General features: G+C 37.0%; 1 protein-coding gene across 4 annotated transcripts in view; it reads right to left on the bottom strand.

Moving 5' to 3' along the window:
* CCHR1.PART0H19orf54 (chromosome chr1.part0 C19orf54 homolog) overlaps window positions 1–13562 on the bottom strand; it is a 419506-nt gene that overhangs the window by 250833 nt on the left and 155111 nt on the right. For all 4 annotated transcript variants that reach the window (XM_044067269.1, XM_044067248.1, XM_044067259.1 and 1 more), the window contains one exon: window positions 5004–5133. In XM_044067269.1, coding sequence (XP_043923204.1) covers window positions 5004–5133 — 130 coding nt within the window. The remainder of the gene's footprint in view (window positions 1–5003; window positions 5134–13562) is intronic.

Here is a 13562-nt window from a genome sequence, read left to right as displayed (position 1 = left end):
AAGGTACTTAAATTCTCTTATACGTCCAGTTGAATATAACCAAGTTTTTAGCTGGCCAAGCTGAAGTTTTAAAGCAGGAATTATTTCACATGCACCAGTTTAAATATGCAAGGACAGGAAGTCAAAGAATGTGGCTACCCCCACACCTGTAATTACTAGCAAATAACAAAATTCAGCCAACACTAGCTTTAGTTCAAGTTACTGAAGAGCAGAATAACTTCAGATAAAAATTCCTTCAACACTCCTTCATACACAGTTTAAATCAATTTAAATACTGTATTTTTAAAAAAAGTGCAGAAAAAGGTACTTAAATTCTCTTATACGTCCAGTTGAATATAACCAAGTTTTTAGCTGGCCAAGCTGAAGTTTTAAAGCAGGAATTATTTCACATGCACCAGTTTAAATATGCAAGGACAGGAAGTCAAAGAATGTGGCTACCCCCACACCTGTAATTACTAGCAAATAACAAAATTCAGCCAACACTAGCTTTAGTTCAAGTTACTGAAGAGCAGAATAACTTCAGATAAAAATTCCTTCAACACTCCTTCATACACAGTTTAAATCAATTTAAATACTGTATTTTTAAAAAAAAGTGCAGAAAAAGGTACTTAAATTCTCTTATACGTCCAGTTGAATATAACCAAGTTTTTAGCTGGCCAAGCTGAAGTTTTAAAGCAGGAATTATTTCACATGCACCAGTTTAAATATGCAAGGACAGGAAGTCAAAGAATGTGGCTACCCCACACCTGTAATTACTAGCAAATAACAAAATTCAGCCAACACTAGCTTTAGTTCAAGTTACTGAAGAGCAGAATAACTTCAGATAAAATTCCTTCAACACTCCTTCATACACAGTTTAAATCAATTTAAATACTGTATTTTTAAAAAAAGTGCAGAAAAAGGTACTTAAATTCTCTTATACGTCCAGTTGAATATAACCAAGTTTTTAGCTGGCCAAGCTGAAGTTTTAAAGCAGGAATTATTTCACATGCACCAGTTTAAATATGCAAGGACAGGAAGTCAAAGAATGTGGCTACCCCCACACCTGTAATTACTAGCAAATAACAAAATTCAGCCAACACTAGCTTTAGTTCAAGTTACTGAAGAGCAGAATAACTTCAGATAAAAATTCCTTCAACACTCCTTCATACACAGTTTAAATCAATTTAAATACTGTATTTTATGAAAGTGCAGAAAAGGTACTTAAATTCTCTTATACGTCCAGTTGAATATAACCAAGTTTTTAGCTGGCCAAGCTGAAGTTTTAAAGCAGGAATTATTTCACATGCACCAGTTTAAATATGCAAGGACAGGAAGTCAAAGAATGTGGCTACCCCCACACCTGTAATTACTAGCAAATAACAAAATTCAGCCAACACTAGCTTTAGTTCAAGTTACTGAAGAGCAGAATAACTTCAGATAAAAATTCCTTCAACACTCCTTCATACACAGTTTAAATCAATTTAAATACTGTATTTTTAAAAAAAGTGCAGAAAAAGGTACTTAAATTCTCTTATACGTCCAGTTGAATATAACCAAGTTTTTAGCTGGCCAAGCTGAAGTTTTAAAGCAGGAATTATTTCACATGCACCAGTTTAAATATGCAAGGACAGGAAGTCAAAGAATGTGGCTACCCCACACCTGTAATTACTAGCAAATAACAAAATTCAGCCAACACTAGCTTTAGTTCAAGTTACTGAAGAGCAGAATAACTTCAGATAAAAATTCCTTCAACACTCCTTCATACACAGTTTAAATCAATTTAAATACTGTATTTTTAAAAAAAGTGCAGAAAAAGGTACTTAAATTCTCTTATACGTCCAGTTGAATATAACCAAGTTTTTAGCTGGCCAAGCTGAAGTTTTAAAGCAGGAATTATTTCACATGCACCAGTTTAAATATGCAAGGACAGGAAGTCAAAGAATGTGGCTACCCCACACCTGTAATTACTAGCAAATAACAAAATTCAGCCAACACTAGCTTTAGTTCAAGTTACTGAAGAGCAGAATAACTTCAGATAAAAATTCCTTCAACACTCCTTCATACACAGTTTAAATCAATTTAAATACTGTATTTTTAAAAAAAGTGCAGAAAAAGGTACTTAAATTCTCTTATACGTCCAGTTGAATATAACCAAGTTTTAGCTGGCCAAGCTGAAGTTTTAAAGCAGGAATTATTTCACATGCACCAGTTTAAATATGCAAGGACAGGAAGTCAAAGAATGTGGCTACCCCCACACCTGTAATTACTAGCAAATAACAAAATTCAGCCAACACTAGCTTTAGTTCAAGTTACTGAAGAGCAGAATAACTTCAGATAAAAATTCCTTCAACACTCCTTCATACACAGTTTAAATCAATTTAAATACTGTATTTTTAAAAAAAGTGCAGAAAAAGGTACTTAAATTCTCTTATACGTCCAGTTGAATATAACCAAGTTTTTAGCTGGCCAAGCTGAAGTTTTAAAGCAGGAATTATTTCACATGCACCAGTTTAAATATGCAAGGACAGGAAGTCAAAGAATGTGGCTACCCCCACACCTGTAATTACTAGCAAATAACAAAATTCAGCCAACACTAGCTTTAGTTCAAGTTACTGAAGAGCAGAATAACTTCAGATAAAAATTCCTTCAACACTCCTTCATACACAGTTTAAATCAATTTAAATACTGTATTTTTAAAAAAAAGTGCAGAAAAAGGTACTTAAATTCTCTTATACGTCCAGTTGAATATAACCAAGTTTTTAGCTGGCCAAGCTGAAGTTTTAAAGCAGGAATTATTTCACATGCACCAGTTTAAATATGCAAGGACAGGAAGTCAAAGAATGTGGCTACCCCACACCTGTAATTACTAGCAAATAACAAAATTCAGCCAACACTAGCTTTAGTTCAAGTTACTGAAGAGCAGAATAACTTCAGATAAAATTCCTTCAACACTCCTTCATACACAGTTTAAATCAATTTAAATACTGTATTTTTAAAAAAAGTGCAGAAAAAGGTACTTAAATTCTCTTATACGTCCAGTTGAATATAACCAAGTTTTTAGCTGGCCAAGCTGAAGTTTTAAAGCAGGAATTATTTCACATGCACCAGTTTAAATATGCAAGGACAGGAAGTCAAAGAATGTGGCTACCCCACACCTGTAATTACTAGCAAATAACAAAATTCAGCCAACACTAGCTTTAGTTCAAGTTACTGAAGAGCAGAATAACTTCAGATAAAAATTCCTTCAACACTCCTTCATACACAGTTTAAATCAATTTAAATACTGTATTTTTAAAAAAAGTGCAGAAAAAGGTACTTAAATTCTCTTATACGTCCAGTTGAATATAACCAAGTTTTTAGCTGGCCAAGCTGAAGTTTTAAAGCAGGAATTATTTCACATGCACCAGTTTAAATATGCAAGGACAGGAAGTCAAAGAATGTGGCTACCCCCACACCTGTAATTACTAGCAAATAACAAAATTCAGCCAACACTAGCTTTAGTTCAAGTTACTGAAGAGCAGAATAACTTCAGATAAAAATTCCTTCAACACTCCTTCATACACAGTTTAAATCAATTTAAATACTGTATTTTTTTAAAAAAAGTGCAGAAAAATGTACTTAAATTCTCTTATACGTCCAGTTGAATATAACCAAGTTTTTAGCTGGCCAAGCTGAAGTTTTAAAGCAGGAATTATTTCACATGCACCAGTTTAAATATGCAAGGACAGGAAGTCAAAGAATGTGGCTACCCCACACCTGTAATTACTAGCAAATAACAAAATTCAGCCAACACTAGCTTTAGTTCAAGTTACTGAAGAGCAGAATAACTTCAGATAAAAATTCCTTCAACACTCCTTCATACACAGTTTAAATCAATTTAAATACTGTATTTTAAAAAAAGTGCAGAAAAAGGTACTTAAATTCTCTTATACGTCCAGTTGAATATAACCAAGTTTTTAGCTGGCCAAGCTGAAGTTTTAAAGCAGGAATTATTTCACATGCACCAGTTTAAATATGCAAGGACAGGAAGTCAAAGAATGTGGCTACCCCCACACCTGTAATTACTAGCAAATAACAAAATTCAGCCAACACTAGCTTTAGTTCAAGTTACTGAAGAGCAGAATAACTTCAGATAAAAATTCCTTCAACACTCCTTCATACACAGTTTAAATCAATTTAAATACTGTATTTTTAAAAAAAAGTGCAGAAAAAGGTACTTAAATTCTCTTATACGTCCAGTTGAATATAACCAAGTTTTTAGCTGGCCAAGCTGAAGTTTTAAAGCAGGAATTATTTCACATGCACCAGTTTAAATATGCAAGGACAGGAAGTCAAAGAATGTGGCTACCCCCACACCTGTAATTACTAGCAAATAACAAAATTCAGCCAACACTAGCTTTAGTTCAATTTACTGAAGAGCAGAATAACTTCAGATAAAAATTCCTTCAACACTCCTTCATACACAGTTTAAATCAATTTAAATACTGTATTTTAAAAAAAAAGTGCAGAAAAAGGTACTTAAATTCTCTTATACGTCCAGTTGAATATAACCAAGTTTTTAGCTGGCCAAGCTGAAGTTTTTGCACGACAGCTGCAGGGTTTACAAAGCTGCTGAGGGGTGGTAGGCATTAAAGTATACTCTCTGACTGCAGTATGGTACTGCACCAACATTCTGGATCTCCTCACCGGCACAAAAAATGGGTCTCTTTGAGGCAGATGTAGCTAAGACTGGTCTGATAGACTCAGTGAATGAGAAAATAAGTTGGTGGTAGCCAATGGTTAGCAGTGGGGAAGTTAAAAAAATTAAAACCAGACAAAAAAAAAAACTGCAAAGCTTTTGGGCAGTTCATCCCAGAAGGATGAAACAGTTGATATGAGTAAGTTAACAATACGTAACAGTATTAAAGGGTGATAATGTGTGCCGCACAATCTGAAGGAGTAAAGCATGCATATAGTTTTTCATTTCTTGCACTTAAATAACACATTCCTGAAGGCAACTGTGAAGAAGCTCCAAAGGATACGGTACTAAAACAGGTAACCCAGCAATTATATGGCTAATAATTTTGTTGCAGTGGCTTCCCATCATGCCTCCACTGATCACATCAGCTTGGCAGTTGTACACGTCTTCAGCAAGCTGGGCCATGTTATCAGCTGCAAAAGAAATAAACAGTCTGAATGTAATCAAAGTATTTGTGTTAAGAACATCATTAGTAACTACAAGGATCTCTTCTGCATAATATATCTACGGAGTGGCAGTATTATTATCTGTATTACTAACACTTCCTTGAAGACTTTTGTTTTTTGAAAGAATCTGTTTATGGATTATTACCAGTTTCTAAAATTTGTGGCCAGCACCTTTGAGAACAATACAGACTGCAATCCATGGAATAAGGCACCATCCTATAAAACTATATACACCTTTACTGTGGGTAACTACTCCCTGCCTCATCTTCAAAGCTAAGTAACCAATATAAAAACAATATGGAATTATAAGTTTAGCTAGGTGGCATCTGTGTGAATAATGTGCTATCACCTTGTAAACAACATTTTAGTTATCAGCTTTTTCTTAAATTGTGCCAGACTTTAACAATACTGAAAAGGTTGTGTGTGACTTGGTGCAAACCTTGCGTATTCTGTGGAAATATTATGACTAGCCTGCATATGTAGTTTTATTATGCAAGTCCTTGAGACCATATTCCTGAAATAACAGCAGATTGAAGAAGATAACTCCTGAATCCAGAATTATTAAAGTATTACTCATGCTCAATAGGGAGCAAACATATTTATAAATTACTACTGAAAAAAGGTCACTCTGGTGATGTAGAGGGACAAAGCCCTCACTGCAGCCCAGTCAACCAGGGTTCGATTAGCTGCTCAGGTGAGATGGGCAGTTACATGTTTGTTCCCTGCAGCAATACCTGGTGGAGGCTGAGAATGATGCATTAAGGGGGCACAGCTCAAAGAGGGGTAAAAGGTAGTGGGTATGGTGAGCTGCTGTGGAGGCAGGGCGATACTCCAAATACCCACCACTCTAGCATCAGCATGCAGCCACACTGAGAGGGGGAATAGTGGGTAGGGCATAACAGACCCCCTGTGGAATGGTGACAGTTGAGACCCCCAGGAAGCCATCCCAAGCTAGCACTGGAGGAAGCCTGGGGGATAAGGAGTAGCTGGCAGACCTAGTGTGGACATTGGGTACAGACTAGGAGTGACATAGAATGATACAAGAACCCAAAATACTGCTGAAAAAAGTTTCTGATGGTTTTAGAAATTAAAGTCTCATTTCAACACTTATGTTCCATCTTAATACCAACTCCAATACCAGCCTCGTGCAAAGTAATATACACACTGTGTGCACCTTCTAAGTCTGCACACCTCATTCACACTCATAAGCAGCATGGCATTAAAGGTTTTCACTACGCTCTTACACAGAAGCTCTAGTCTAATGTCCATAAAAGTACAGTTCTGTATGTAAACGTATTAGAACAGAATATGTCCTAATAGATCACTGTTGTGTTAGCCTAAACTATATGGATCCTACACCCACTGCAAAAGTCCAGCTTCACAAAACTAAGGGCACCTTCTGGCCATTTCAACTATCAGGAGCTCCCTAACAAAACAGTTGGAGCACAAAAGCTTCATGGCATTTTTTCCCCAGGAGAGAGAGTACAGCCCTGAAGTAAACAAACCAGACAGTAACTAAATAAAAAAGGGGGGAATGGACAAATCCACACCATGGCAATACCAAAAAATTGCAAAATGAAAATGGGGGCTGCAGAGAGGGGAGATTACTGTAATAGTGATCCATAAGGACATCTATTGTTATGGTAAATCTATTTACACAACTGCACAATGTTCAGACACAGATCACTGATGCAGTAGCCTAAGTTATATCTGTAGATTGCCATAGCTTAGAGAAGGAAGAAAAGGGAGGAGACCAATAACTGAAGACTCCAGGAGTCACTAGAAATGGTCCTAGCAAAGTATGTTCTGGACCTAGAAAAGGAGTCCAGTTTGTAGTGTTTTGTAAAGACCACATCACTGCTTCTAATACACTTCTAAAATCCATCACTTTCCAGAACGCCACAGAGGAAGCCAAAACCATTGTGGAAGGAGATGTATCTTGCACAGAAGTGGCTTTTTATAGTGAGTATAGCAAAAGGCAACAGCATGAGACAACCACATGGAAATGGTCTGCTTTAACACTAGTTTTCCTTTCCTCTTACAGGGGACAAAAAGCTGTCCAGTTTTTCTAGAGGTTTGACTTTTTTTGAGTTAGTATCTGAACTGCCTGTGAATATCCTGAGTGTGAAGGTTCCTTTCTCAGTTCTTGTATTCAGGAAAAAAATGGAAGATTAACAGTTTGGCTTAAAGCAAACTCTAAGACCACTTTAGGCATAACATTAGAATTTGTTCTCAAAGAAACCATAACAAGGTAGGGTTGACTCATCATAAGATACTGTAACTCAATATACTCTCCTAGCAGATGTCAGGGTAATAAGGAAAACAGTCTTCCAAGTTAAGAACCTCAATTTGGCCTGATGAACCAGTTCAAATGAAGACAGTGTAAGCTTCAAGCACAAAGTTCAGATCCCATGGATGAGCCACCTGGTTTCTAAGTGAATGAGTATGTAACACTCCTTTCAGGAATTGTTTAACTTGAACATAAAGGGGGGAGGGACCAAGAACAGACAAACAGAAATGACTAACAAATGTACCTTGATAGAGGAATAAGAAAGGCCAATGGACAGTAACTCACACAAATAGTCAAGATCCAGAGACACCTGGGCCTGAAGAGGATCCTAGTTTTTTGACACGCATCAACTACTAAATTGTTTCCATTTGCACATATATGATTTTCTAGTAGCAAATTTTCTACTGTACATACTCTGAAATAATGGCAGTTAAATGAAGAGTTTGTAGACTGGAATATGTCCAACTTCCACTGTCTTGTGTGAGTAAATCCAGACTTTGGGGAAGCTGTTGGTAATTATCCTTGGCCAAGCTGAAAAGGAGGGAGAACCAACACTGCTGCCTTAATCAAAAGGGAGTCACCACTACAATATTCAGACAATCATTCTGGATCTTTAGAGTTACTCTGGATGTCAGTGGAAAGAGTGGAAAAGCAGAGATGATCATTCCTTTCCACTGGAAACAAGAAAGCATCAGTCTTTCAGGCCTGTTTGAAAGGAGTCCTGGAGCAGAATTTCTTTGTCTGTTCTAAAGGGATGCAAACAGACCTATTTGAGGTGTTCCTTACAGCTGGATCAATTCTATGAAGATGCCAGGATGAAGTTTCCATTTGTGCAAATCTGTTTTGGTCCTGTTGAGCTCGTCTGCAATGAAAATTTTGCTCTGATTGAATGTAGGAAGCCTGAAGAATCAAAGTGAGATGAGATGTTACCTCCCAGGCTGTCATAGCAAGTTTGCAAAGAGAATAAGATCTGGTACCCCCCCCCCCAAGTTTGCTGATGTACCATATCACTGTGCTCCTGGATAACAGATATAATTCATGGCCTTCAAACCATCACTAATGGCCGACATTTCCCTGATATTTATGTGAGTGTCTGCCTGCTGGAAACCGCTCATCATGCCAAGTCTGAAGTACCTGTGGTGTGGGGAGTTGGAAAAGAGAATGGAAGACTTGGATTACAAGTTATCTGGTCTGCAAGCTACCGGGTCTAAACACCATCCAATCGTCTCCTTTACAAATCCCAGAACTGGGATCTGAAAGGACAAAAGTTTTAGTTGTTGAGTCCAGAGTGATTTGAAGCACCATTGTATTTTCCTAATGTGAAGTCTGGCCAGGGGAAGCCTAAGAATCATCAATGTCATGTACCCCAGAATGCTGAGAAACTTCCTTGAAGACGCATGGTGTCTAATGCAGAAACATGGGAAAAACTGTTGAAATATATGTCTACTTTCCATGGTAGACTCCAACAAACATCATCCCTGGAAAAACATTCTGTGACAAAGAATGATGGAATAACTAATTTGAAAACCCAGATAGTGTAGAAGTTCTTGACCAGTTGGCAAAGACTTTCAACAGCTGAAAAAAAGACAGTCTGCAAAGGCAAGACAATTGTCCAGCCATGGACAATGTATTTGTCTTGAATTCTGCAATAAGCAATGACTGGAGCCAGGCATTTTGTGGATACCCTGCAGTGGAAAGTGCAAAGGGTAAGAGACAGAACTGAAAATGTAAGCCAGATACAGCAAATCTTAAGAAATATCTGAAATGCTCTGCAATGGGGAAGTTATGACAAGGTGTAGCTAGGTATACGCAATGCAATCAAATAAGTACATTTTTTACTGAGCATATCTTAGAAATATTATGGCTCAAAGAGCACAGAAGACCTAGAACCGTCTAAAGTAGTATTTGCAGTCCAGAGCTATACAAAACATGCTTATCTGATAGGAATGCTGCTCTAAAATAGCCTTTTTATGGTTAAAACTGGCAACAACTGGAAATAATGTGGCCCTTTCCAAAGTGTGGAGGGGCAACAATTTAGGGGTTGAGTACATTTTTAAATGACATGGGCCAACAGCATGAGATTTGAGTACAAAAATATGTTTGTTTGGTTACACCCTTAATGATGGGTGTTACTTATATCTGACTTTACCATGAAAGCTGGGGGGGGGTCAGAGATACAAGAGGTTAAAGAGATAACATTTTGAACTTCAGAATCTTGACAAACAGGTTTAGAAAAGAAAGATCTAGTGCAGACCCCAAGGATCCCTCTGTTCTGCAAACTAGACAAATTCGTGAAGAAAAACTTTGCCTAGGATCATTTCATCTTGTAGTTTGTGTTAAGTGGGTCTTTATATTTCGGTTAAACCACTTGCCTTGGAAAAAAGCAGTTAGCAGTATACCTTAGTGATACAAGGTTCAACAGGGACAGAAGTGCCTTATATAAGCCAAAGTTCACAAATGAAGGCATCACTTTTATGTTTATAGGGATAGATAGAGTATGGAAAACTACATCCTTGAAACATAAAACACTGTTGTTTGACAAAAAGGAGAGGATGTGGACAACTTACTTGGGTGATTATTTTCCACCACATTTAAATGAAAATTATTAAATTAATATGACTTTAATGTATTTATTTATTTATGACTATATCTTCTATATTTTATAAATGGAGTTTCATTTGTAATGCAGGTTTTCCACTGGACTGTGTTGCCACAAGATTGGACTTGTTTTTATTTAAAATGAGGTTGGTGTTATTTGTTGCTGTAGCACTGAAAAAGCTGTGCCTTCAAAACCCTGGATCGCAATAAATTCATTATATTGATGTTCACTCATTTGGTGCTGTATTTTCTTTTATGTGGAATATTTAGTGTTCAGTTAGCATAATGGTTAAGAACCTTGCCTCCCATGCACAAGGTTCGAGCCTGACCTTCGGCCAATGTCTGCTTGGTGTTTGCATGCTCTCCCTGTGTCTCTGTGGGGGTTCTTCCCACCTCCAAAAAACATGCTGAATGTTTCCATCTCAACCTCACCAATGAATAGAACTGTGGACAGCAGCACAGACTCTATATAGTGCCTTAAAAGGGGAAGAGTTGTACAGACCAAGTGCTTTGGGTATCTACTGTGATGCACAGTATCCTCAAGATAGGACAGCATGGATCACAGACTGCACACTGTGGCAGGGCTTGCCACTCAACAGTGTAAAATATGGCTCTAGTTGATTCGGTCATGTTGACTAATGTCAAAAAAACGGGAACAGCAGTATGAGTAAGAACACACAATTACTTTTTAATTAAGTGCTTTGTGTTTATAAAAGTAAACAAAACTTCTTCAGATATAAAACTAAGTTACAACAAAGCAACATTTATAACATCTACAATAAAACATATGACTAATGATAGCCAATCAAACTGTAAAACAACATTCCATCACCACCCATGACAAATAACTTCTTTTAAAGGGCATTATACAAATAAAACCTAACAGAAGTATTAAATATGTATATCCCATAGACAAAAAATATATATAATAAAAATAATAGAGAATTATTATATACTACTAAATTATTGCCAACACATACTTTATACATTATTCACACCACTGTAATCCTACTACTACTATTCACCTCAATAAGCTTTTCAGCTTCAAAATACATTTTATCGAACATACTTCATTGATCCCAGGATAATTGTAGGCATTCAGGTGAATTTGCCAAAATAAAGCAAGTTTCTCCAACTTAAGGGACATAGTACCATCCGTTATATCCTGCATAACTTGGCCAATCACCCTAAACTTAAATTTGTGGTCTTTAGCTTGCAAGCACAAGATGCAGGGTTTGAGTCTCACAAGGGATAACTGGCTAGGCTTAAAATGGCTCGTAAGGGCAGTTAGCTTAGTACTAACCTATGAACCTATGAACCTATAATGTGTTTAGCTAACGCAATTGTCTAATTTACCCTTATTAATAGTATACTGGTGTTCGTAAACACGCTCACAGAGCTTACGCTCAGTCTTTCCAATATAATACATGGCAGCATAGACACTTTGCTAAGTAACCACAAATTTAGAATTACAGTTGTATCTAGTTTTTTATTTAAACAGGGTGTCACTGACTTCAAGCTACTACCCACATCCGTGAATCTACAAAAATTACAAGATTCACATTTAAACATCCCCGGATATTTTACTAATTTCACCCGTTTAGATTCCAGCAAATTTTTCATATAACAGCCTCTTCTAAAAATAATTTTTGGGGAGCTCCCCAGTTTATTAAAAACAAGGGGGTCGTTTCTGAAAAACTCCCAATTCTTCTGTATCATCTTCGAAAGTAAATGACTGACAAAACTAAAAGTTGTAACCAAGCTTAAAGTATAATCAGGATGTTCAGAGATACTTTCTAACATAGGGGCATTAGATATGGCATACTCAATTGGGATTTGATTCACTCCTGTACCTAGAATAGGGACATATAAGCCATTAAATCTTATTGATTTAACTTCTGCAAAAAGGGAGTCGAACAGGTCAATAGGGTAACCTTGACCTAGAAACATGTTTTTCAAAACTTTGCATTTGGTTAAGAAATCACTATCAAGTGAAACTATCCTAAGCTGCCCTCACCAACTGACCCTTAATGACTGACCATTTCTGGTGGTAGGGTGGCAGCTAGAAAAGTGAAGGAAAGAATTAGAGTATGTACTCTTCCTAAAAATTTGAGCCAGATTATCGGTTATTCGCTCTGTCTTTCCTAAGTTTAATATCCAAATACACTATTTCATCCCTACTAAAGTAAAACGTAAAATGCAAAAAGTTGGTGGTATTATTAAAGTACTCCACCAAATGGTTAGCATCCTCTAACTCGCACTTAAATATGATAAAAATATCATCAAGGTAGCATGTGTAGAATAAAATGGAATTCTGAATGTCAGCAACTTTAAAGATAAATTCTGTTTCCTAGTATGCCATAACTAGGTTTGCTAAACTGGCTCCACAAGGGGAGCCCATAGCAATGCCTGTTTTCTACAGGTAGTATTCTTTATCAAATATAAAGTAGTTATTAGACAAAATAATATCCAATAACTCAACTACTGGGGAAATTTCCAATTCTGTCACCCCGTTCCTTCTCAACATACATCCAATCCACTCTATACCTTCCAAATGTGGAATTGATGAATACGTCAATCGTCAGGAAACTATGGTCATCATTATATACCAAATCACTGACTTTCTTCAAAAATGACCAAGAGTCCTTACAGATCTGCTTTTCAGTAACTAGATATTTTTTTCAAAATTGAATCCACAATTTTTGCACAAGGATAAGTGGCTGAATATTTTGCCTGTCCACCAAAGGTCTCATTGGTGGGTTATATAGACCTTTATGAATGTCAAATAAGACTGGAATCCTTGGGTATGGCATACTCATATAGTTATACATTGCTAAGTCAATTCTGGCATCGATAAACAAATCATTCAAAAAATGATTTATACATTGGTAAGCTGTATTCACCTCACTACGGGAAGCTAGTTGGTAAGCATCCCCTGCCAGAATCTCCTTCATATGGGCCACATAATCGTGATTATCCATCATAGTTAAACCTCCCCCCTTATCAGGCTTGCATACCCGAATATTTGTATAATGCCCTTTAAAAGAAGTTGGTTGTCATGGGTGGTGTTTGGCTTTTTGATTGGCTATCTTTAGTCATATGTTTTATTGTAAATGTTATAAATGTTGCTTTGTTGAAACTTGGTTTTATATCTGAAGAAGTTTGTTTACTTTTACAAATGAAAAGCACTTAATTAAAAAGGATTTGTGTGTTCTCACTCATACTGCTGTTCCCGTTTTTTTTGTTTTTAGTATCCAGTCTGTTTGCAGAGTGTTACGTGGTTCATGTTGACTATTGTCGCCAAATGGGCAGGGGTGTTTGCCAGTGATAAGTGGGTTGAGGACCCAGTCTACTCCGACCTAAGCTAGGAGCCCATACTAATTGTGGGAGGGGGTGTATGTGCCCCTATTGGCCAGTGTGTGCCACCATAAAGCCCTGCAGCCCTGAGTCAATAAGCTACTGGCCGGCTGGCGTCTAGTTGTCCAGCCTGGGTTACCTGGGTTAGCTC

Source organism: Protopterus annectens, chromosome 1.part0, assembly GCF_019279795.1.
Source record: "Protopterus annectens isolate FY-2018-M chromosome 1.part0, PAN1.0, whole genome shotgun sequence".
Classification (NCBI taxonomy): domain Eukaryota; kingdom Metazoa; phylum Chordata; order Ceratodontiformes; family Protopteridae; genus Protopterus; species Protopterus annectens.
Note: the sequence above shows the minus strand (reverse complement) of the source record. Positions and strands in the feature narration are given on the sequence as shown.